Below are 26333 nucleotides of genomic sequence, written 5' to 3'. Positions count from 1 at the left end.
TAACAGCCTTGGAGGGGTAGTATATATCTGCTTTTGATCCAGAGACAGATAGGAGGAACTTTGGCCTCTTTCTTTCTCAATTCAATTCAAAGGGCTTTATTGGCATGGGAAACATACGTTTACATTGCCAAAGCAAGTGAAATAGATAATAAACAAAAGTTAAATAAACAATAGAAAATGAACAGTAAACATTACACTCACAACAGTTCCAAAGGAATAGAGACATTTCAAGTGAGTGTGTGTCTCTCTCCCTCTCTCTCTCTCTCAATTAAGGGAAAGGGGGGATATCTAGTCAGTTGTACAAATGCCTTCAACTGAAATGTGTCTTCCGCATTTAACCCAACCCCTCTGAATCAGAGAGGTGCGGGGGACTGCCTTGATCGACATCCGCGGCGCCCAGGGAACAGTGGGTTAACAGCCTTGCTCAGGGGCAGAACGACAGATTTTTACCTTGTCAGCTCGGGAATTCGATCCAGCAAACTTTCGGTTACTTGCCCAACGCTCTAACCACTATGTGCGTAATTTACAGTATTCCAGATCTGTGACAACTTGGCACTGACAAGACTTGAAGATGTGTGCAACAAGAGGTCTGCAACAACAACAATTATAATAAATATTCCAGAAGTCGTCCATAAATGTCCAAAGTTAGCCTATGATGGAAAAGTAATTGAGAGCTGAAAATATCGTAAACAAATATGACAAAATAACATAAATGGGGTTTGATTTGTCACGATATATTCAAGAACCACAATTTATTTGTCTATATCAATATTGATTGAGTATTGCAATATTGATTGAGTTTTCCTAAGTATACCTGCTCTTCCAGCAGCAGCTTCACCACGCCCCTTTTCCTTGAAGAGCCTCGGCTGTGCTCTGGTTGGCTGTTTCGAACAGTGCATGCACGGTTGGAGAGAGGGTCAACTGACAACTAATAACAGAGAATTCAACCTTTTGGAAACTTTCAAAGAAAACTATACGAGAGACGGAACAGGTAATGTATATGCGGGGGGGGGGGGGTTAACACTACAGAATTGATTCCGTAGCGTGAACGAATCTGTCCTTGTCTCTCTCAGCCCACGAGGAAGCAACAAGTGCCCCGTGGCTGATCACTCTCTCGGGTGGAAGACTATTTCATGTAGTTTCTAAGTTCGTAAACCGTATTATAGTCTACACAATATACTAGATTTTGTCTCATGGTTTTAATGAAAGGCGTGTAATTTGGTAGCCTGCTTAGATGACTGAACTTGTTTTACATTTAATGTACAGTTAGGCGTACACCTCTGAAAAACCGTGGTAAAGGGTTTTAAAACACAAATGTCGAAATGGGCTAAGAAGTCTCAAACTCCAAATTTGTCGACGTGTCAATGCTTGAACCTGCATAATGAGCATCATCATGTCACACAGGTTATAGACGCCCTACTAATGATTGCGTGTTTGAAAATGTTACCATGGATACAAACCGCAAGGAACAGAAATGCTTGGCCTTGGAAAACCATCCACCTTGCCAGAAGATACCGACACTACCTTTTACCCTTGTTTACACTGAGCTGCACTGCGGTCGGAACACAATCATGCTTACATTAAGTATGGTGGTCAAACATTCATCCTGCTGCACAGACCCTATGGACGCTCTAGTCTTGAGTGCCAGGTTAAATTGCGTTTACGGGCATTTTTTAACTCTCCATGGTTAAGGTAGTATGATCATATATTAGTGTTGAATTACTTTGACATTGAATTATGTTTTATGACTCAAATTTACCCATGGTGGACATAATGTGTTACAACATAAGACACATTTTTTTTCACCACACGAATTACAGGAAATACCCATCCTTTTTACCTCAGATTGGTGATGTTAGTATTAAAGTTTATAGTAATCCGTTTATCATGACTATAACTGCGCACGCAGTTTATAGGGCTCCAGAGTGCTGCGGCGATCTAAGGCACTGCATCAGTGCTAGAGGTGTCACAACAGACCCTGGTTCGATTCCAGGCTGTATTACAACTGGCTGTGATTGGGAGTCCCTTAGGGCGGTGCACAATTGGCACAGTGTCGACCGGGTTAGGGTTTGACCGGGGTAGGCCGTCATTGTAAATAAGAATTTGTTCTTAACTGACTTGCCTAGTTAAATTAAATAAATCAAGAAGTCACAAAATCTATTCCTTAAAACAGATCATTATCTTTGGTTTAGTACCGGTGTTTGTCATAAGCGCCAGTCCGTAGTAGGACTTAGAACGCAACTGTCATTTTCAGGCTATGGTGGCTAGAAAATAAATTGTGCGCTCCTCCCATAAGTCTCTGGCCTCAAAGGTCAAATCATGAAGTCAGTGAACTTCAGGTCGGAAAGTCGGAGCTCTATAAAGATGCCCGAGTTTCTGAGTTGGATGACCGTTCTAAAATGATTTTCTCCAGTGGGATCTCGTTTTTTTAAAAGAATTCCCAGTTGTCTTGAACGCTCGAAAGTGAGTTTTCCGGGTTCCCAGTTGTTTCAAAGACGGCATTAGTGTCAGCGGAGGTAGGGAGAGAACAGCAGAGGGGTCCTCTTCTCACAGTCCCTGCTCTCTCCTTCCTCCATTGAGACTGATCAGAGAGAGGGGACAGGCTTCCACCTGATGGCAACTTGAGTCCCACCGCATCTGCCTCAGGCACAAATTGTTCCTATGACCAGAGAGAGTTAAATACTCAATATTCAGATAGACACAACGAGCTGCAAATAATAATAAAAATGCAGGGCTATCGATACACTTGGCTACTCATTCATTGCAGCTGCAGTGCGAGTGGAAGTAGAGTGCGTTTTGTAATGGTGTTGAATAAAACTCATATAAACAGCAGGTATTTGCTGTATTCTTTGACACTCTCTCTCTCTGGTCATGGGTTTAAAAGTTATGAAGTCTCACGTAGGCTAGTATCAAAGTTTTTTTTGTGCCCGGTGTCATGGAAGCTGTAGGTAGGCACAGTGAATTGATCTATCGGATTGGTCAGCACATTATGCGCACTCGATGTAGTCACAGATCTCCTGGTCCGCCGGGTAGGCAGAGTTAGTCTTTTCAGACAAATGAAATTGTTCAAAATAGAAACACCGACCCTGTGCACCTACCGCCAACAGTGTAACACGGAGAAGAAGAAAAAAGCATCGCAAGCCATTATGCCTTTAACGTTAGCTTTTCTACAGAAATGTTTGGTGATCGACTAGGAATGCCTTAAAGATCACAATCGACTAGTTTGTGACCACTGTTTTTATGAATATAAATGGTACTTTTGACATAAAGTTGAATTATCAGGTAAAAACTACTGAATAAGCCCAAAACCATGCTATGATTTATTGATTTTGATGATATTAGTGAAATCATGAAAATATGTTTGTCCTGGCTACATTCATGACCCTGAAGAAGGCACAGTGATGCCGAAACATTGGTGGTTTACCCAATATATTACTGGGAGCTTGTATATAGTGTGTGTGACTCTCTTTTATACATTTTTATGTCCTGGCTCCATTGACACAGTTGAGCTGGAGTGAAATATGGGTTGGAAAACGTACCTCAATGCCACTGTACTCCAAATTTGACTTTTATCCACACTGCTCCATCGATAAGATTAAAATACTACTTGTGTTCCCAGAAGACTTCCCATTTCGTGCTCATGCTAGCTACCAGTAGCCACTGCAGCCATTATGGAATGGCACATGATGTTGAACAACAACGGATCTGATTGGCTGACACTGACTTTTTAAAAATGGCTGCTGTGACTGCTGGTAGCTAGCATGAGGATGGAAAGGGCAGTTTTCAGCTGTATTTCTATCTGCTCAATGTATCATTGTGTTCGTCAGCATGTGTTCGTCATTGTGTTCGTCAGTATTTTTCAACTGAATTTTCTTTCATGAAAACGAGTCGTCTCTCGTTGAATGACAAAATAATACTTAATTGAAGAGTCCCTACTGTTAACAAATCACTGATGAAGGGACGTAGACTTCGGCTCAGAACTTTGGCTTGCCTCCAGAAAACAATTGTGCCCGAACTGCTGAAAAAACACTCACCAAAGTCCAAAAGAGGGAAAAAATGCCACAAAATGTCATAATATATGCACAAACTCTACTGAACTGTTTCGGCTGGGAAGCATGTGGACGCCTTTAGGAAGTAGAGATGCTGTTGCGCCCTCTTGAGATGGGTGGTGGCGGTGTTGTTGGTCCATGACAAGTCCTCTGTGATGTGCAATCCAAGGAACTTAACTCGTGACTCTCTCTACTGCAGTCCTGTTGATGTGGATCGGGTCATGTTCCCCCCCTTTGTGTCCTGAAGTCCACAATCAACTCCTTTGTTTTGCTGACATTGAGGGAGTTGTTGTTATCATGATGCCACAATGCCAGTTCACTTACCTCCTCCCTATTGGCTGACTCGTTGTTGGTTATCAAGCCTATAACCGTGGTGTCGTCAGCAAACTTCATGGTGTTGGTGTTGTGCAACCATGCAGTTGTGGGTGAAGAGGGAGTACAGCAGAGGACTGAGGACACACCCCTGGGGGGGCGTCTGTGTTAAGAGTCAGGGTGGGGGTGTTGTTGCCAATCCTCACAGCCTGTGGTCTACCCGGTAGGAAGTCCAGGATCCAGTTGCAGAGGGTGGTGTCCAGACCCAAGGCTTCGAGCCCTGGATCGATATCTTCTGGCAACCATCCAACCTTTCTCTGGAAAGGAGATGCCCTTGATTTTATGGCTTACTTTTAGCCTACATAATGTTAGGCTATACCAGAAAATACATGTTTCTGGCTATGTAGCCTACCGTTACAACTTGAGATGGATAGAACATGTTTGACTACAGACTGATTTTATGTCCATCTAAATCTCCTGTTCCTGGTTTCCTGCTAGAGGAATACCGTAATCGCAAGGTTGTGCAGGTGCTTCCCTTTGCTTAAGTGTGTGCTGCTACCCCAGAGGAAGACCATTTCACCAGCAGCAAAGGGATCCAAAATACTATACCCGTTTTAGAAACTCAAGTAGACCTGCTTATTGTTTCTTTAACGTACCCATTTCTGTATATGAATTGAGCTGTAATGTGAAAACAAATCTTTTTCATAGGTATTTCTCATAATATGTAGGCCTACCACACAAAGATTGTTATTTTTTTCCCTTTGTGCTGCTTTTGTCAGACAACTATTTACCATCTTGTGGTAGCTTTTGTACAGAAATAATAAAAATTAGGCATAGGGTCATACTTGAGATCTGGACTGGATCCAGATGCATGCATGCGTGAGGAGTGCGCCCCCAAAACAGCCCCGATTCTACCCCCGAATCACCATCTGGTTGATCTCTGGCATTATGCCTCACATTTTGGGGAAGTGGAGTCTCCAGAAGGAGGCCAAACCAAAAAGCCCTGTGCCACAGATAAGATATGAACAGCTTAATGGGTCAAACCCCCACGTGAGCCCATATGTGCTGCTATCTCACCTGGACGCAATGGAGATCATGAAGACCTCTTGGTTTTCCCCTCATTTATTTAGGGTACTGCTGACTAATGGCCAGACTGGGACCAGTGGGAGAGGGGCAGAGGAATGGTTACATGAGAGGGAGAAGTGACAGAGAAATAAAATCACATTTTATTGGTCACATACACATTTTGCAGATGCTATTGCAGGTGCAGCAAAATGCTGATATTTCTAGCTCCAACGGTGCAATAATACCTAATAATACACACGTCAATTAAGAAATATCAGCACGTGCAATTTCAGTCTGGAATATATGCACTGAGTATACCAAACATTAATATTGAGTTGCACCACCCCTTTTGCCCTCAGAACAGCCTCAATTTGTCTGGGCTTGGACTCTACAAGGTGTCGAAAGCGTTCCACGGGGATGCTGGCCGATGTTGACTCCAATACTTGCCACAGTTGTGGGAAGTTGGCTGGATGTCTTTTGGGTGGTGGAACATTGTTGACACAAACTGGTGTGCCTGGCACCTACTACTATACCCGGTTCAAAGACACTTACATTTTTTGTCTTGCCCTTCACAGAACTGTGCATTGGAGTCAACAAGTGCCAGCATCCCCACGGGATGCTTTCGACACCTTGTCGAGCTCATGCCCCGACAAATTGAGGCTGTTCTGAAGGGGGTGGGGTGCGGGGGGGGGGGGGGGGGTGCGCGCAACTCAATATTAGGAAGGTGTTACTAATGTTTGGAATACTCTGGACAGTATATGAATAGAAAAGGTGTGTACAGCAGTAGCTACATGTAGGATGAGCCTTGACTAGAATAGAGTATATACATACAGTTAAGAGTCAGAAGTTTACATACACCTTAGCCAATTTCAACTCAGTTTTTTACAATTCCTGACATTTAATCCTAGTAAACATTCCCTGTCTTAGGTCAGTTAGGATCACCACTTTATTTTAAGAATGTGAAATGTTAGAATAATAGTAGAAAATTATTTATTGCAGCTTTAATTTCTTTCATCACATTTCCAGTGGATCAGAAGTTTACATGCACTCAATTAGTATTTGGTAGCATTGCCTTTAAATTGTTCAACTTGGGTTAAACGTTTCGGGTAGCCTTCCACAAGCTTCCCACAATAAGTTGGGTGAATTTTGGCCCATTCCTCCTGACCGAGCTGGTGTAACAGAGTCAGGTTTGTAGGCCTCCTTGCTCTCACACGTTTTTTCAGTTCTGCCCACACATTTTCTGTAAGATTGAGGTCAGGGCTTTGTGATGGCCACTCCAAAACCTTGACTTTGTTGTCCTGAAGCCATTTTGCCACAACTTTGGAAATATGCTTGGGGTCATTGTCTATTTGGAAGACCCATTTGCGGCCAAGCTTTAACTTCCCATAATTTTCCTTCCTCACGATGCCATCTATTTTGTGAAGTGCACCAGTTCCTCCTGCAGCAAAGCACCCCCACAACATGATGCTGCCACCCCCGTGCTTCACGGTTGGGATGGTGTTCTTCGGCTTGCAAGCTTCCCCCTTTCTTCCTCCAAACATAACGATGGTCATTATGGCCAAACAGTTCTATTTTTGTTTCATCAGACCAGAGGACATTTCTCCAAAAAGTATGATCTTTGTCCCCATGTGCAGTTGCAAACCGTAGTCTGGCTTTTTTATGGCGGTTTTGGAGCAATGGCTTCTTCCTTGCTGAGTGGCCTTTCAGGTTATGTTGATATAGGACTCGTTTTACTGTGGATATAGATACTTTTGTACCTGTTTCCTCCAGCATCTTCACAAGGTCCTTTGCTGTTGTTCTGGGATTGATTTGCACTTTTCACACCAAAGTACGTGTTTCCTTCCTGAGCAGTATGACGGCTGCATGGTCCCATGGTGTTTATACTTGCGTACTATTGTTTGTACAGATGAATGTGGTACCTTGAGGCGTTTGGCAATTGCTCCCAAGGATGAACCAGACTTGTGGAGGTTTACAATTATTGATGTCTTGGCTGATTTCTTTAGATTTTCCCATGATGTCAAGCAAAGAGGCACTGAGTTTGAAGGTAGGCCTTGAAATACATCCACAGGTACACCTCCAATTGACTCAAATTATGTCAATTTGCCTGTCAGAAGCTTCTAAAGCCATGATGACATTTTCTGGTCAACTTTGTATGTAAACTTCTGACCCACTGGAATTGTGATACAGTAATGAAATAATCTGTCTGTAAACAATTGTTGGGAAAATTACTTGTGTCATGCACAAAGTAGATGTCCTAACCGACTTGTCTCAACTATAGTTTGTTAACAAGAAATTTGTGGCGTGGTTGAAAAACAAGTTTTAATGACTCCAAGCTAAGTGTACGGAAACTTCCTACTTTAACTGTATGAAGTGGGTAAAATGGTATGTAAACATTATTAAAGTGACCAGTGTTCAATAACTATGTACATGGGGCACCCGGCTAGTAAGTGACTAAGGTTCAAGGCAGGGTACTGGGCGGAGGCCAGCTAGTGATGGCTATTTAAAAGTCTGATGCCCTGGAGTTAGAAGCTTTTTTTTAATTCTCTCGGTCCCAGCATTGATGTACCAGTACTGTTTCCGTCTTGTAGATGGTAGCGTGTTGAACAGGCCGTGATTCTGGTGGCTGAGGTCCTTCATGTGACACCGGGTGCTGTAGATGTCCTGGAGGGCAGGCAGTGTGCCCCCAGTGATGCATACATTCATGATAAAACATTTTTTTCATTACCAGGATAGGTTGGTTGGTGTAGTAACTCTGGTGTGTTGCCCTAGGGCAGTCATTTTGTTCAGCAGCAGTTCTTCTCTTTCTGCCAAACATATGGCATGCTAGGCTACTGGTTCTCAAAGTACACATTCAAAGGATGCATTCACCAAGGGTTTGAATATTTCATAGACTACCCAGCACAAATGTTTCTCTGTTGGCTTAAATGTCTTCTCCTTTGGCCAGGTTTCAGCTGGGCTGTAGCCTGTCTGGCTAACAGCGAACGTCTCCATTGTCTCACTCTCTACCTGCCGAACCCACATGGCTAATGACTTCATTCAATATCACATTTCTCAGTTTCTCTGATATAAAAACAGACATGATTTGAGTGTCGTCTTTTCCTGGAGTCTTCTATTACTAGGGTTGACTGACTTCTATAGGTAGGGCCTTACTGAAATTACCTCTCTGACCTGAATCAATGAACATCGATTCATTGACAGAGTGAGAGGAGTTTTTCTTTTAGGCGTCCTGTGAAATATATCCAGTTTAATTCTAGAGGTCTTTGGACTCCTCTACAACAATTGATGATGAGTCCAGTTTCAAAACAATGAACAGGATGAGAGGAGGATGCTGAAAGGGTGTTTGGAGGTCTTTGTTAATGACAGCAGGTCATTAGTTAATGACGACAGGGTCTATGGTAGCTTTTGTTTTTACTGAGGGCTGAGCTTTTTTTCATGTTAAGGTGAAAGGTTTACCCAGTCCCACTCCCCTCTATCCCTGGGATTATCATACAGGCAAGTAACCCTCCTTACCTGACCATCTGTGAGGGTCTTCTTCAGGGGCTCGGACGTCTAGCAGCTTATCTGACCACTTTGATAAAGCCGGTTACAAATTAGCCTACACATCTTAGGCCCATATTTGGTCTTGCATTGTGTTCCAATTTCCTTTTTAGGATTTTTCTTCTTTGAATTTTAGCACAATGGAGAACACAAGTCGCACAATTTGAAAGGTACAACTAGTCTTGTATACCATAAGATAATAAAAAAAATATGTCTGTTCCTGTCATAAGAGCATTTCAGCATACCCTAATACACACAGAACATTTCAGCATACCCTAATACACACAGAACATTTCAGCATACCCTAATACACACAGAACATTTCAGCATACCCTAATACACACAGAACATTTCAGCATACCCTAATACACACAGAACAATTCAGCATACCCTAATACACACAGAACATTTCAGCATACCCTAATACACACAGAGCACTTCAGCATACCCTAATTTCACACAGAGCATTTTAGCATACCCTAATTTCACACAGAGCACTTCAGCATACCCTAATTTCACACAGAGCATTTCAGCATACCCTAATTTCACACAGAGCATTTCAGCATACCCTAATTTCACACAGAGCATTTCCTCAACACCCTCTTTAAGTCAAAGCCCTTTTTTTATTCTGTTGACATCATCCAGTCACAGTTTCAGATGAGGTCATTAACGGCGTTGTCCTTACAACTGACCCATTTTTTGAATACAGCAGCTTCTGCAGTTGTTGCCATCACTGCAATGATCAGATCACAACCCTCTCCGCGATAATCAAAAAAGCTCTTCCTGATGGGGACTTTGTCAGTATGGCCATGGAGCCCTAGTCGTTCTGGAAAATGTATTTAAAGCAAATGTCAACATTTATGAAACTGTCAGGTTAGATCAGTGCTCTTGGTGGTCTTCGGGATATTCTTAGCTACTTCAGTTGGGATATTGTTTTCTGAAGGGATGATGTTATCTGCGGTGACTTGCAATTCAGTGGCCTAGCTAGCCTATGTTAATCAGCGAGCGAACTCCCCCGATGAATGGGCAAGCTGCCAGTCCTGCCTGCCGCAGCTTAACGGGCACAATCTCCCTATAGGAGACCTAACTCAATGCCTGCTCCCTTTGACAACTTTCATTTGGTTGCCTCAATTTCAGACTTCAATAAATCCACTCATTTTTACTCCCTACCAGAAGTGTCGACTGTCTCATATTTTTTGGTTTGTTGACAAGACAAACTTCCCAGCAGCCTCAAAGTGCATGCTGTGGTAATAGACTAATCAAACCAGGATAAAGTGGGATTGGCAGGTGTCTCCTCAGTTCACACCTAAAAGCCGATGAGGGGCTTTCCTGGCGACCCGTCATCTTCAGGACAACTCTTCTTAAAGGACATGGGTTTGAAATTCTGTATGCTACACTTAGGCCTAATCCTGCCTGAATGCACCTACTCCCATAATGAATACAAGGGCCATTTCCGATGGAGAGGCACCGAATGAAACCTTCAACTGACAGGCCAATTAAGTTGAGACACAAAGGGCTCAGCGGGAGAAGTTAAATGAATGAGAAGTTGGTAGTCTCTGGGGAGAGTGGAGCAGACCCCGTTTGGCAGCAGAGCAGGGTAAAAATAAAAAGCCTATGGCCCCATGTGCTGGCTTACAGCCCCTTTACACGCTTACGTTAGACTCGTACAGCTGCTCCATGCTATTGGTAAATACGCGAATCCCCCCCCCCCCCAACTCACTAATTCGCACACACTTTACAATCCACTGTGAATGCACATCAAACACATGATGTACACCGACTGCAGCTCCATCCATGTGCCACGTGCTGTCTGTAGTATTGTGATCGGTGAGGGTGGATCGTCCATGTCTGGAATAGCCCCTGATCCTCTTAAATGATTACTGAGGCAAGATGATGACCTGCGTGGGGAACATGTGGCCAGTCTACCCCTGCTCCCTCATCCATCTGTGTATGTTTATCTTCAGGACTACAGAGAGGCTTGGCTAATGTCCCTCTACTTCATTAAACCTTCCCATTTACTCCCACAAAGGGAGACCCACCATTTCAATTCATTTAAAGAACCTGATTCCTACCAAGACAGCTTTTATTTTCTAATTTTACATCCCGGTTCTATCAGAAGCAAAACACATGAATCAACATCAAATAAAATGTTATTTCACATGTAGTCGACTAACAGTGAAATGCTTACTTACTGGTCCTTTTCCAACAATGTGTAGCAAAGAAGATAAAGAAATCGAATTTACCCAACAATGTGCCAAACAAGGTTTACATTGTGAAGCAAAAACTAGCTCAAATGAATATTCATTCAAACATGCATTTTTGCTGGACCCGAAGGTCATTGTTGGAAGACCAGTTTTGATTGAACAAGGCTGCCAAGAGCGAACAGGCATTGTTCAAGTGTTTCAGCAACCACTGGAGAATGTGCGAGGCAGCGACCCTTGTCAAGTGTCAAGCCTTGCCCTTTCCTCAGACACTCGCACATTCACTTCATCCAACCCAGCAGCATAAAACACATTCTGTTTTTGAACGCCTCTCTTTTCATTTCTCCCCCCCTCGCATTGACTTTTGGTGGTGTGGACGCACATGCTGCCCTTTTGGTCCCCACAGGGAGGCATTCTCTCAGCTCGCGCATTGGGGCCCCAGATGCAGCACATTCTAGAGACGAGTGCTCCCTTTGTCCTCTGCTGTCAGCCCCATACGCCTCCCTACTCAAATTGAAAGTCACCCCGTTCTCTCTTTCTCCCCCTCTTTGTTTGTCTACTGTCCACTAGTTTAGGCCTACTGATCTCCTCCAGGAACAAATCTTGCCAGGGTTCTAACTATGGCAGTGCTTGTCACCTTTTAGCAAATCGGGACTTGTGCACTGGCCTGGGCACCCGCATAAGCATTAGAAAATGCTAACTTTGGGACAGTCACAATGTGTAATTTGAACCCTGGCCCTTTTCTCTTCTCTCTTCCCCACACCAAACTTTCCCCTTGCTCTCATGTTTTTTGGGGTGGGGGTTGGGGAAGGAGGATGAGATGAGGAAGTGGCTGGTTCTCCGGCCCCCTAGCCCTCCATTTCCACTAGCTCCTCTCAGGGAGTGCCCAGGGCAGGCTGCAGAGTTGGGATGATGGACGTGTGGGGTGGCTGGAAGGGGGGGGTGGGGGGTGTGTGTAACAATGGGTGCTTTGTGAGAGGAGGACTGGCTGTGGCAGGAGTGGGGGGCCTCTGCAGCGCTGAGCCGCGCCACTTCATTAGTCAAGGCTCTCCCTCCTCCCTCCATTCTCTCCTCCCTCTGTCATTCTCTCGCTCGGTGTCGACATTACACACTCTGAAGTCTGGAACCAGCCAGTAGGAGCCTGCGTGGTTTATGCTGCGCTTTCTGCTTTTCGGTCAGAAGCAGGGTGGAGACGGGTTTTTCCGACTTTCTGGGGGTTCTACGCAGCTCTTTTCGTACATGACTACTGTCTTCCTCTTGTCCTAAGGTAATTCTGCTTGTCTGCGCTGCTGTCATCTTGTCCTCTGCCGAGAGCAACGCATCACAGATGAGACATGGATTGATTTCTTTCACGCTGTGTCAGAGTAACTGAACGCACTTTTTTTTTGTGCACGTAAAGAGCTGTATGAAATGACAACAGCGTATTAAGTAGCTGAAATGTGGATCTATGATCAGGGTTGCAAAATTCTGGGAACTTTCAATAAATTCCCTGGTTTTCCAGATATCCTGGTGGAGGATTCTGGATTTTCTGCTTCTTCCCTCCTGACTCGGTGAATCCTCCATCTGGGATTTCGGGAAAACCAGGGAATTTATTGAAAGTTCCCGGAATTTTGCAACCCTATCTATGACATTGAAATGTGGTTATAGTGCTAGGGTCTTAGTTTGTGCTGCCTGCCCCTTGGGTCTATGGTGACATTTGTGTTTTGAGTACTGGAGCTTAGCCCAGTAGAGAAGTTTAAATTCTCAGTCTCTATCCTATAGAACAGACTGGGAAGGGGATTTGGGTGGATTGCTGAGGGAGAAAGGGAGCAATTTTGGGGTGTGTTTTCTTGTTGATTAAACTGTCAGAGGCTAGTATAGCTCATTATTGTCTCTCGCTCTCCCTCTCCCTCCCTCTCCCTTTCTCTCTCACACTTTTTCAGTTTTGCCCAGAAATTGTCTATAGGATTGAGGTCAGGGCTTTGTGATGGCCCTCCAATACGTTGGTATGTGTGTGTGTGTGTGTGTGTGTGTGTGTGTGTGTGTGTGTGTGTGTGTGTGTGTGTGTGTGTGTGTGTGTGTGTGTGTGTGTGTGTGTGTGTGTGTGTGTGTGTGTGTGTGTGTGTGGTGTGTGTGTGTGTGTGTGTGTGTGTGTGTGTCTGTGTGTGTGCTTAGTCATAAAAAACGTGTAAATCTTTGAGTCATAATCTCTTAAGGTAAAGCACAGTGCTTTACAGCTAATCTAGATAGTTTCATTTGTTTGTCACTAACCTATATCATGTCATTTACTTGGACTCATGTCCTTTTCAATCAAATCAAACTTTATTTGTCACATGCGCCGAAGACAAGTGTAGACCTTACTGTGAAATGCTTACTTACAAGCCCTTAACCAACAGTGCAGTTCAAAAAGAGTTAAGAAAATATTTACCAAATAAACTAAAGTAAAAAGTAACACAATATCGAGGCTATATATAGGGGGTACCGGTACTAAGTCAGTGTGCGGGGGTACAGGTTAGTTGAGGTAATTTGTACATGTATGCGGGGGTGAAGTGACTATGCATAGATAATAAACAGCGAGGAGCAGCAGTGTACAAATCAAATTGAGGGGGGGTTAATGTAAATAGTACTGTGGCCATTAGATTAATTGTTCAGCAGTTTTATGGCTTGGGGGTAGAAGCTGTTAAGGCTGGAAGGTGTAATGGATAACATGGACTGATGTTGAATCAATATTGTCCCATCCCATACTGGAACTTTCCAGACTACATGCTAAACAGCCCTTTAGCCGAATGTGTTTGAAAAGTGTCCTTACCTAGATGAGAGAGAAGCTCTACTCTTAAGTGATCAAAGTTACAATGACAGAATATACAGAGATGGTTGCTACTGCCAGATGTTTCTCAGCTCTGTGGACTGTATCATCCTCACCATGTGTGAGTCAGCTGCAGATGTTTCAGATGTTCTGGTAGTGTTTTTGTTAGCATGTGGTGGATAGGACATGATGATGCGTGAGCCACATGTATGGAATGTGAATGCCTGAATGTGTTGCCATAATTGGTATATAATCACAAAGCAAACTCTCAACTCTATTTCCTATAAGATTGGTGATTTTGATACCCTCAGTGCTGTGGCCCATGTTCCAATGCTGTTTTCTAGATATTTTATACTTAATAGCCTCATGTCTGTTTCAGGATGAAAAGGTGAATCTCCTCTGATTGCAGCAATGGCAGTGCAGGCTGGCATACAGGTAAGAAAATGACTTATCATGAACATACAAGGATTTTTGGAATGTTTGTTTTTTGTTCAGAAGGGGTAACTCCTTTTCCCTCAAAGACCTCTTCTCATACCGTGGCCCCTATTGACACCAATCCAATCGCTTTACTGTTTTTACTGGTCTATTATCTCCAGCAACATAATCTGTTTGCTCTCAAGGCCATCTGATATCTGAGGAGGCCAATAAGACCCTGTGGGCAGGGCCGTAAATTCATATGAGGACACAGAGGTCTGGATCTCGTAAATTTTTTGTTGTTGAATAAAACAAATAAAATAAACTATTTGGTTTATTTTTGGGGGGGCACACAGTCAAGGGTCTCAACTTACTGTTGAGTTAGGATAGTGGAATACACTAAGTGCAATTTTCAGTTTTCCAGTTATGTTACTCACTGATAGTCAGTAAAAAGTGTTTTGATTGGTAAATCAGTTAATTTAGCCAGCTATCTAAATTTGTAGTAATCATGGCTGAATTACTGATGGGGCATGTGCCCAGGGGCCCTGACCTCCAGGGTGCCCCCATGTATTTTGTTTGTCACTCTCACTCAGATATTATATTAACATGGCATAAGTTATGGCAGAATGTGTAGAATTGTAGAGAATGTGCTTTAAATCTGATTTAAAAAATCCCCACCCTGTGGCAAAATGTGTACAATTGCAGAAAATGGTCTGTAAAAGTAAAATAAGAGTTCTGTAAAGCAAACTCATTTGTTTACTTTTTGTTAATAAATTACTTTTGCTGCAAACAGATCCCTCTGTATTAAATTATAGTTTTTAATCATGGCGCTGGGTTAATGTTTAGCAGCTAATTGTATAGCTAATAGGCTGTATTTGTAGATGGACTGATTGGAATGTGATTATGGCTAGGGTTATTTTTGCTGTTTTTCATATAGCATTTTGGAGTTTTTAAATGGTATAGAAATGCAGTAAATGAGCTTCATCTTTCCCCCGTCCAGACCTCACTAAAACTCAGACCTTGGTTACGGCCCTGCCTGTGGGGTTTCTACTCTAGGTCAACGAGAACCATGGGAAGATTTCACAACTAGGAGGAGCATAAAGGACTAGCAGGTGTAACTCTGGCCCTGTTTGAATCCTTCCTTCCTCTCGTCCTTGACGTTATCACTGATCTGATGTAGGGCTGGGAATTGCCAGGGACCTCACGATACAATATTATCTTGATACGTCGGTGCCGATACAATATGTATTACGATTCGATACTTTGATTTTATTATGCTTTGATGTTCCAAACATATTGCTCACCCTATGTCTGCTGCAGAGGGATGAGAGCCATGAGAAAATGAGTGTTGATTGGTCAGGGAAATAAAAGTGCGTTTTTGCGCAGGTACAGCACAAATATTGTCACGATATGTAACTGTAAACCTCTTAAATTTTTTTATTTTATTCCCCCCCCCCATCACTAATCTGATGTGACATTATTAGTGAAAGCAATATAGTGGAAACTTAGTTTTTTTGCACTCAAATCATGTGATTCTGTTAAGGAGGGGTGAAAGGATGCATTTAAGAAGTATTCAAACTCATTGGCTTGGTGTCTGTCTTGTGATCACACCAACATGCAATCAAGAGGCCTAGTATGTGTACATCTGTGCGATCCACATCCTAAATGGCTATTTGGTGGCTTCATTAAGAACGAGTTAGGAATGTAGAGTTGCTGTTTTTTAAATCCCTTTCCTAACTATGTTCCATTAAAAGGGAGCTTTAAAGTTCAATGTTTAAAACTCTTACAATCTCCCTCCCTTATGTGCCAGATTTACCAGGATTAGGCTGTATTTGTTTCCACAATTAGTCTACTTGCCTGTACACAGGCTACCCCTACACCCTTATTCTGAAAACTAAACCTATACTTGGGAGGAGTCTAAAGTTTTCACAGTACCCAAAACCATTTAGCAATTTGATTGGGACACAAAGGTGGTGGGTGTTCTACTGCACAAGTACTACCGTAAAGGATCAGTTGAATTGATGTCTAACTGCAATAAGCCCACGTGAGGGCTACTAAAGCTTTCATTTCTGTGAAACCTGCATCGAGTCAGGTGATGCTGGAGAGGTCACCACGGGTAATCCCCAATGCTATGGTGGTAATCTCCACATGTTTATGGAACTCAAACACTCCTCTCCTCGTTGCCTTTTCTCTAATTAGCTATATTTGGTGCGAGTAAGATGGAAAACAACATATGTTCTGGGGTTGCCTTGCCCAGAGCACCAGCCAGGCACCTTATCCTTCGAACACAGTTATGTAAGGGAGGGGGGGTTGGGGAGGAGGAGTTGTGAGAATTTCTTCTAATTTCTGTGTTTTAATTAAATGCATCTCTTTTTGAGAACCAGACAGAATTTTAAATACTTTCTACTGAGCAGGGACATTTACGCTCACTCTCTTTCTATCTCACACCTACTTGCTCTCGTTCTTTCTCTCTCATACCCTCTTTCTCTCTCATACCCTCTTTCTCTCTCATACTCTCTTGTCAGTCTGGGATGTTTTCTGTGACATCCGATATCTCCAACAGTGATAACTTGACTCACCCCCGTTCTCTACCCCCACTGCCCCACTGAAGTTTAGGAGTCACTCAAATGGGGTTGTGGAAAAACTCCCAAAGAACAACCGAGACCTTTCTGTGAGACTAAACCCAGGGAAAGTCTCAATCATGATATGCCAATGAGGGTGTGGGAGAGAGGCAGCGACGGCGGATCTACTGTCAGCTGTGTGTGTGATTGGAGGTTAATCTGATGTGACTGTAGGATACAAGGCTTGTTCCAGCCTCCAGGCATTCTCCTCCCCTCAGCTGATTTCCTTTCCCTCACTGCGAGTGGAATATCACCACAGACATCTAGTAGGCCGTCTCAGAGGACTTGGTTGTCTCGACAACATCCTATTTCTATTCTTCTTCCATTTTAGAGTCGTACAAAATGCTGCTCAATCTCTAAGGCAACCTTTCCTCCGTCTATTTGCACTTCAATCTTATTAGTGTAGCTGTATAGTTTTTTTGGGGGCCAAATGTCGAAATTGTATACTGATGAGTATCAACATGTTTGAAAATTGATATCCTTCAATCATGTTATTCTTGCCCTGACGAAAGCAGTCTGTGTGCCAGAGGCTGAGTTCTAGTAGCCTGTGTGAGTGAAGGATTTCTCCCCCCGGTCTATCCCACTGCCAACAGTGTCTAAACCCACTTCCAGTGATCCGTGCAGATCCTTTAGTCTACGAGCATTTGGATACAATCACTACAGTGCTGGAATCCATTCTGAAAATATGACACCTTTCCTTTGCCAGGCTGACACCACTTGTAATATAATGGAAGGGTTGAATGACGGATGAATGTAAGCGATATGCTAGGAAGATTTAATTGTCAGCCCCCAAAACCTTTTTCTGCCCTCTTCCCATAGTAACGACACCAGCTGGTGATAGTTTGTCACTCAATGTGTTTTTTTTCTCCCCCCCCCCCCCACCCGCAGATGTGGTTCGGGGAGAAGTTTGACACGCCCCTGCAGAGTCCACGCAGCCCTTTGACGCTGCGCCATGGGCCGGGCTTGGCCGATGTCTTCCAGTATGACCAGTGGCTGGCCGTGCGCCACGAAGCCACGCTGGTACCCATGCAGGAGGACCTGGCCATCTGGCTCACCGGGATGCTGGGTAAGACCAGGAGGGTCATGGGGGGAAATTATTCAAAAACTGTGTCGTTGTCTTGTTCCTGTGGCATAATTTGTACTCTGAGCCTGGCAATGGAAGTTTGTTGGATGTGCAGCCTATAATTCTTCCTTTTTTGTTAATAATTTGGCCTTCAATGTCTCGCCCTGTCACTCACCCCTCACTCCCAACAATACACACTCATGCTAATATTTTCCTCTCTGTCTCTGATACACAGGAGAGGAGGTGAGAGCGGAGAGCTTCATGGCGGAGCTGAACAACGGGGTGAAGCTGTGTCGGCTAATTGGAGCTCTGCAGAGCAGGATCTCTCAGAGCGGGGCCTCGGATATGGGCAAGGTAAACTGTGGGGAGGAATGGCAGGTGGAACAGGATATTAAGGAAAAGTAGGGGAGTGGGGAGAGTGGTAAGGATAGGGTAGTTTGAGTTGGCGGTCTGTTTCCCATCTGAAACGATTTGGTGCGTTTTGGTTCTGAAATTATTTGTTTTTCTGTCCATTTGAAAATATCACCTAACCAAGAATGGTCATATGTCAACTGTGATGTAATGCATGTGTGGTTCATTTGTTCTACTTTTTGAATGCCTTTCCCTGCAGTTGTTTCCCATGAAGAAGGTGGCATGTAAGTGCAATGCCTCTCCAGGGTCCTTTTTCGCCCGCGACAACACTGCCAACTTCCTGGGCTGGTGTCGCCACATAGGCGTGGAGGAGACGTACCTGTTTGAATCGGAGGGCCTAGGTACGTGTTTTAGTTTGGTGGGGAGGCTGTACTGACCAGTAGGCACAGCAAGTAGGGGCTAATCACAAACGGCCATCGCTCCAGACAGTTTTGAGGTGCATATTTGGGTTATTCTTCCTCGGCAGCCTCTAGGTAGCTTAGCATTCTAGCACGAATGTCCACAGGTGTCAATCAAACCAAAACCCATCCAGTCTTGTGTAATCAGTGGAGCAGAACCATGGTTGTACAGTTGAGGTAGGGTCCAACTCCATTCCTTCCCACCACTCTTGTAACATTACTACATTATCCTTGGAGTTAATGAATATGTTACTATATTACCCTAGGAGTTGATTAATACATTACTACGTTGCCCTTGGAGTTGTTTGATACATTACTACATTACCCTTGGAGTTGATTAATGACTTCTTAGTGTAATCGGTTCAAAGGAACATGGGCTGAGTTGTAAGTCTTTAATGACTGAACGGAGCAGATGCCTCCACTGCAGCCATTGTCTGGCTTTTGTTAAAGCCCATCCTCCTTAATGACATAATAGGATCCACCATAGAGAGCAATTAACATAAGTTCTTTATGTGGACACCTCCTCATTAAAAGTAATGGGTTTGTGACACTGCTGCTATACTATACAAGCATGTCGTCTCTCTACAGTATGTATTTTCTCTGTCTCGCAGTTCTGCACAAGGATCCCAGGCAGGTGTGTCTGTGTCTGCTAGAGATCGGCCGCATCGTCTCCAAGTAAGTTTCCTTTGGTTGATAGATGATGTACCAGTCAAAAGTTTGGACACGCCCACAGTGATTCCATGTGTTATTTTATAGTTTTGATGTCTTCACTATTATTCTTCAATGTAGAAAATAGTAAAAAAATAAAGAAAAACCCTTGAATGTGTAGGTGTGTCCAAACTTTTGACTGGCACTGTATGTACTGTAGGTGTTGCACTGTGACAAATGTAAGATAAGATCATTCTAGAACATGACCACCACGTTTTGTTTTGACCTTTCGCTGATCCTGTAGTTATGCAATGTGGTATGTTGCAGCTCTGTTGGGGTAGAAAGATGGACAAGGCAGCAAAAATGAATATGTGTGGCATCTTTTTCCCATTCCTAACAGTCCCTTTAGAGCACTGAACTGATCTGTTTTTCTCCGTAGGTATGGAGTGGAGCCTCCGGTGCTGGTGAAACTGGAGAAGGAGATTGAGCTGGAGGAGACCCTGCTGAAGACTACAGAGCCTGCTCCTGCAGTCAAAACCTTCACTGTGTGCTGCCAGCATGGGGGCCTCTACCAGCCTGGGGTAAGTCACTCCAGGAGTTAAAACTGCTATTGTTAAATTTGTACTGACTAAATAGGGACTTGACTCTCCACTTTCGTCTCATCTCTTGTTGTTCTATTAAAATAGTTAGTTGGTGACCCAGTTCATCAGATCCAAAATGGCGGCAGCAGTGGCTCTAGTTGCCTCGCTGCTCAGGGCTGTATGAGTCATTATGGTCCTTGTGATGCTCCAGCCATCCGGGGTCATGTGACTCTGTAGCCTGTGGCACCAGCGCAGTCACAACATCAACGAACATCAGAACGCTTCCTGTGTCCACAGCCTAAGCTGCATGACTCTTAGCCTTTGATTAGTGTGTTTGCCAAAGCGGTCCTCTTCAACAACAGTATTCAGAGGCTGTTACTGAATGCTGTTCTATAGCCTTTCAAGTCTTTGCAACTTAAAATTGGTTCATTTGAGTTCATCGGTTCATTGCGTTTTCCTGTTAGCAACTCTGCTTTATCCTTAGGCGATGGGTTAATGAAACAGGGTTTCTCAATGTTTTAGAGAATTTCTTTCTCATGTTCTTGCATCCTTAGCCAGGACTCTATAGGCCCATGTTAATTCTCCTTCTCTGTGTTACAGGAGCAACATCTGACGGACGAGCCTCCGTGTAACTGCTCCCAGAGAGTATCTATTGAATACCTGTCAGAGGGCCGTTACAGACTGGGAGACAAGACCCTCTTCATCCGGGTGAGCAGCACGCACCGTATAGTGACACACTGAACACTCCCAAGCGTTGAACAACAGTGTTGGGGTCAAATCCACTGCTACGTGAGCATTAGACCTGTAGCTAGTGACGCACCCTTTCTGTCCTCTGCCAAGAGACCAGGAAACATCTCTCTACCGTAACCTCATTCATTACCTGGCCACTAATCCAAAGGTTCAGCCTCGGGGCCTGGCACACGTTTGATTAAATTACTACACATTACGTAATTATATGGTCAGTACTTGTCTGGTCCTTTTTATACCTTCACATACTATAGACTGGATAGTCCTGTAGACTTGAGACCAACCTGCTAGATAGTCCTGTAGACTTGAGACCAACCTGCTAGATAGTCCTGTAGACTTGAGACCAACCTGCTAGATAGTCCTGTAGACTTGAGACCAACCTGCTAGATAGTCCTGTAGACTTGAGACCAACCTGCTAGATAGTCCTGTAGACTTGAGACCAACCTGCTAGATAGTCCTGTAGACTTGAGACCAACCTGCTAGATAGTCCTGTAGACTTGAGACCAACCTGCTAGATAGTCCTGTAGACTTGAGACCAACCTGCTAGATAGTCCTGTAGACTTGAGACCAACCTGCTAGATAGTCCTGTAGACTTGAGACAAAGACATTTTGGAAAAGTCAAGTAAGCTTAGTACCGATGTTGGGTGATAAAATGCTGATACAATTGGAAAGTAAAAAACCGTGCCAAGTGTAAAAAGCAGCGGTGTAGGATAAAGGAAGGAGGAAAGGTCTGTCTCAGTTGCTCATGGTTCCACACAGCAGCAGATCACTCCCTAAGCTCATTAGGGAAGCAGAGTGGATCTCGTTAGTACTGGACCTACAGGAGGGATTACATCATTATTGGCCAAGGTACAGCGTTAACACTTCCATCAAACAGCAGCTGAAAAATAGATGGTAGCTGTAGATGGTAGTTGGCAGCACTGTAGATATTAGTTGGTGGTAGTAGGAGTGAGTAGTGAGCGGTTAGTTGTGGTGATATGAGTGGTGGTAGTAGGAGTGAGTAGTGGGCGGTTAGTTGTGGTGGTAGTAGGAGTGAGTGGTAAGTAGTAGGAGTCAGTGTAGATGCGGGTCTCAAGGAATAATTAAGTTAAATAAATAACTATGTTAACCCTTTAAAGAGACCAACTGCAATGTGTCACATGTATCCCTGTCTCTCACTGTGATAGATGCTGCATGGGAAGCATGTGATGGTGCGTGTGGGGGGTGGCTGGGACACCCTAAGGGGTTTCCTGCTCAAGTACGACCCCGGCCGGGTGCTCCAGTTCACCACTCTGGAGCAGAAGATCCTGGCATACCAGAAGGGTCCACCGGGCCACGGTTCTGCAGCATCAGCCCCTCCACCTGACATGGACCCTCTCGCTGCAGTCAACCTCATCCCCTCGTCTTCCTCCTCGTCTTCCTCTGGTTCGGCCTCCAAAGCCACCTGCACCCCCGTCTCGACCCCTACTCTGCCCAGGAAAGCAGCCGCAGCACCCAAAAAGATCCTGCAGATGCCTCTTCCCTCCCCCAAGAAGCCCACCCAGAAGCCCTTGCCAATCCCCAAGAAGGTGGCTGCTGTGTCGCCCACCCTGTCTTCGCAGCAGGGCCTAAGCCCTTCCATTCACAGTGGCAAGACCCAGCAGATGGCACCACTGCTCCATTCCTCTTCTTCCCCAGCTGTGGCTCCTTCTGGCCCCAAGCTGAAGCTCAGGCCGTCCCCTCGCGGCGCCCTCTCCCAGCCTCGTAGCCCTGTGTGCCCCGAGCCCTCCTGTAAATGTCCTAAACCCTCCTCCTCCACTCCATCCACCCACACCTTCGTTACAGTGCCTCGCCCCGCCACAGCCCCATCGAGGGTCCCCTTCCAGAAAGAGGGCCGACCCCCAACCGGCGCCACTCAACGCCGCCTGTCTCAGAGGCGGCCTGCCTCCCCGGCCTCGCGCCTTCGTCTGGATGCTGCCAGACGGGTCCGTCCAACCCCCCGTGTGACTGTGCCAACACCCAGGCCGGCAACGGCCCAACCCACCAGGACACTGACCCCTACGTCCAGGACTGCCACAACAGCCCTGCCCAAATCCACCGTCTCGCTCCCCAAGAGCAAAGACCCCACAGCCAAAAGCCAGGCCCAAACCAGGGCCATCCCCAAAGTGGTTGTGCCTCTACGTGGTGGCACCCCTGGGCGGTTACCAGGGGCCCCTAGTGGCTCTACTGCTGTTGGCAAGACCAACCAGAGAACGGTACCAACTACCCAGAGGGCAGTACGGAGGCAAGCACCCTCTGCCATCACCCCCTCTCTCAAACCGCAGCCCACCAAAACGGCCCCCCAAAATACCAGCCCCAACATCAAAGCCCTCCCTTCCCAAAAGAACACTGCTCTCACAAAGACCCAACTCAAGAACAAAAGCGAGGACCCTTATTTTGAAATGAACGGTAGAAGGCATCAGAAGACGTGAGACGTAGTTGGGGGACGAAGTAACGTGACGGGGAAGGACTGTACTGTCATACTGAACATTAGTGCTTCCATCACAGTTTTTGTCTGAATAAGTCCCCAAACAGGATTCAGCAGAACACCAATGTCCACACAAATGTATATCCAACAGGGTATAGATGCAGCAACTGTCAAGACACAAGCTAGTGTGTAACTTTCAAAACGCCATTTGCACCGTTACCATTTTTACATTTGTTTCTCAGTTGGTCAGCTTTTTTTAATGTTACTTACCTTGTCTCATTTTATTGTCCTGTCGTCAAAAGCTCATGCTTCAATAGCATTTGACAATAAGTACGTTTTTATACTGTCTTTGAATGGGTTGAGAAGTGAATGATACTGATTTTATCTGAGGTCAGCTCAATTCAGCCTTTAGCCTAACACAGAAACACTCAATGGAAGCGTTGTAAACCAACTTCCCATCAACAGCCTTTTGTTTCTTATCCGTTTTCCATCATTTTGAGTGTTTTTGAAAGCTTTCTATCATCTATTCGTATGTCTTGAGGTTCCCTAGTGAGGGCTCTATCTTTGTCCATCTGATCTGATACATATTTTGCTCTGCATATAAGTTATACTTTTTAAACATTGGCATTTTCTTTTCAGAAAGGGTCATTTCTGTGAAAGGGGGCTAACTAAGGCAGCACACTTTGAAAATGTTAATTATTAATTACAAAGCAGGTTACTGTAACCAAATGCTTGACAGGAAATATAACTGGACTAAATGTTTGTCCTCGGTGTGGATAAGCTTTTCATTGATGGAGGTTTGATTAAATATAGACGTTTGTTTTTCTTTGTCACAGACTGGATGATGGGGTGTTTTCCATTTTAGAGGTCAAATTAAGCACTGTTGGAATGTTTCTCGTGTGCCTTTAGAAATGACTGTTGTTGCTAAGTGGCGTTAGAATGTACTAGAAACTAGGGTTTTAATCTTTTTTACAAATGAGAATTGCACAAAGTACAAGCGCTCGGACTGAGTTTTTTAAAAATTGTTATTATGGTCAAATCTCGAATTACTACTGATAATATGCCTGTTACACATCCTTTGAACACGTAGAGGCGACGGCAACTAAGGGACAAGCAAAGCCATTTATCATTTTACAGAGGGGGAATTTATCATGAGGTAGATTTTAATTTGTTATGTCATCTGAGTCTTTTCATTGATCATATTTTTACTTTTCTATGTGGTCTTCATGTCGAAGTTACTTTGTCTGTTTTCTTGGTCAGCACTTTATGAAAACCTCTTGGTGTGTTTGTCCCTTTGAATGTTGATTTGTGTTGTCTGATCTACCTTTGTTACATTGTCCAATAAAAGGCCAAACGTTGGCAGACTTCCTGCAAAACATGTCTGTGCTTCATAATTGACCGTAACATTTGAAGTCAGTGGAAATGGTATTGATATTGACTTCCAGGAACTAAGCATACTCATACCCTTTCACACTCTTGTGCTAACCCCAACCGTACGGCACTGGCTTTCACATGGTGCTTTCCAGCACAGTTTTAGCAACTACAATGGATTCATAACCAGGCTGGCACAGTAGAGCGTGGCTTGGCCTAGAATAATCCTAGGGTTTGGCTCAGTAGTGTGAAAAAAGGTATGCGTAGATGTGCAGTATAAAGTACTAGAAGGTCTTTGTGAAAGTTGAGATCTGTGCAGTCAGAGTAGAGCCATATACTTAGTTCAGTAGGGATTCATATAATTTCCACTATAGTCTTTGGTTACCACTTCATTTACTTGATCAGCTCAGTGATGGCTGCTTTATTGAGGAACATTTACTTAATGTGAGGGTTGGTTGTCTCAGCTGGGGACCTTTTTAAAGCGGCAATCGGCAGTTGAAACGATAACAAATCGTCCTCCCCGTTTCGGTAAAAAGCTGACTACTGGGGCTGGAGAAATGTAACCACTGAAATTCATAGAGCTATGGTTGCAAGGAGTGACCTTCCAAAATATACAAATGCTAGTTTTAACCATGTTTTGAGGCTATATGGTGTTTATATACTTTGTTTACAAAGTTAAACAAGCTTGTATTTTGGATTCTGATGGGGTATGACAGTTGAACTAAGCTCATGAGGCATTTACACTGAGCGTACAAAACATTAGAAATGCCTTCCTAATATTGAGTTTCACCCCCCTTTGCCCTCAGAACAGCCTCAAGTTGTAGTGTCATGGATTTGACAAGGTGTCAAGTGTTCCACAGGGATATTGACTCCAATGCTTCCCACAGTTGTGTCAAGTTGGCTGGATGTCCTTTGGATGGTGAACCATTCTTGATACACAGGAAACTCTTGAGCATGAAAAACCCAGCAGCGTTGCAGTTCTTGACACTCAAACCGGTGCGCCTGGCACCTAGTACCATACCCCGTTCAAAGGCACTTAAATATTTTGTCTTGCCCATTAACCATCTGAATGGCAAACATACACAATCCATGTCTCAATTGTCTCAAGGGTTAAACATCCTTAAAGTGATGTCAATAAGGGATCATAGCTTTCACCTGATCAGTCTGTCATGGAAAGAGCAGGTCTACCAAATACATTCATTTTAATATGTTGATTACTTCTCCTTGCCATTATCATTCACCTGATAAGACAAAATGTGTTGCTAACATGGGGTTGGGGAGGGGGGGGGGGTCACTGGGCATGAAAAGGTTAAAGATCCCTGCTCTAGACGTCTCTGTGTACAATGTGTTATGTCACTATAGTTATTCCCAGTAATTATATCTAATAAAACTTGTTTTTAAATATAATTTGTTGAGGGAGACTGTTGCGTTACAGCCTGAATTTAAAATGGATTAAATATAAATATTTTGTAATTGGCCTACAAACAATACCCCATGATGTCAAAGTGGAATTATGTTTTAACTGAAAACCTGAAATGTCTTGAGTCAATAAGTATTCAACCTCTTCGTTATGGCAAGCTTAAATAGGTTCAGGAGTAAAAATGTGCTTAAAAAGTCACTAAGTTGCATGGACTCTGTGTACAATAATAGTGTTTAAGATTATATTTGAATGACTACCTCATCTCTGTACTCCATGGCTGTGATA

General features: G+C 44.1%; 1 protein-coding gene across 2 annotated transcripts; it reads left to right on the top strand.

The window, feature by feature from the left end:
• Window positions 1–845: 845 nt before the first annotated feature.
• LOC106609514 (uncharacterized) lies at window positions 846–24633 on the top strand. Of its 2 annotated transcripts, none has more exons than XM_014208421.3 (9): window positions 846–991; window positions 14329–14384; window positions 17873–18050; window positions 18283–18401; window positions 18658–18799; window positions 19468–19531; window positions 19944–20085; window positions 20686–20793; window positions 21999–24633. In XM_014208421.3, exons 2-9 carry the CDS (start codon window positions 14361–14363, stop codon window positions 23259–23261), a joined length of 2040 nt encoding a protein of 679 aa, XP_014063896.3. In that variant the 5' UTR covers window positions 846–991; window positions 14329–14360; the 3' UTR covers window positions 23262–24633. The 2 variants fall into 2 exon arrangements, with proteins under 2 accessions (XP_014063896.3, XP_014063895.3); XM_014208420.3 differs by lacking the exon at window positions 846–991 and adding an exon at window positions 12149–12431.
• Window positions 24634–26333: the final 1700 nt, after the last annotated feature.

Source organism: Salmo salar, chromosome 07 (genome assembly GCF_965601325.2).
Source record: "Salmo salar chromosome 07, fSalSal1, whole genome shotgun sequence".
NCBI classification, from domain to species: domain Eukaryota; kingdom Metazoa; phylum Chordata; class Actinopteri; order Salmoniformes; family Salmonidae; genus Salmo; species Salmo salar.
This window is presented reverse-complemented; position numbering and strand designations above follow the sequence as displayed.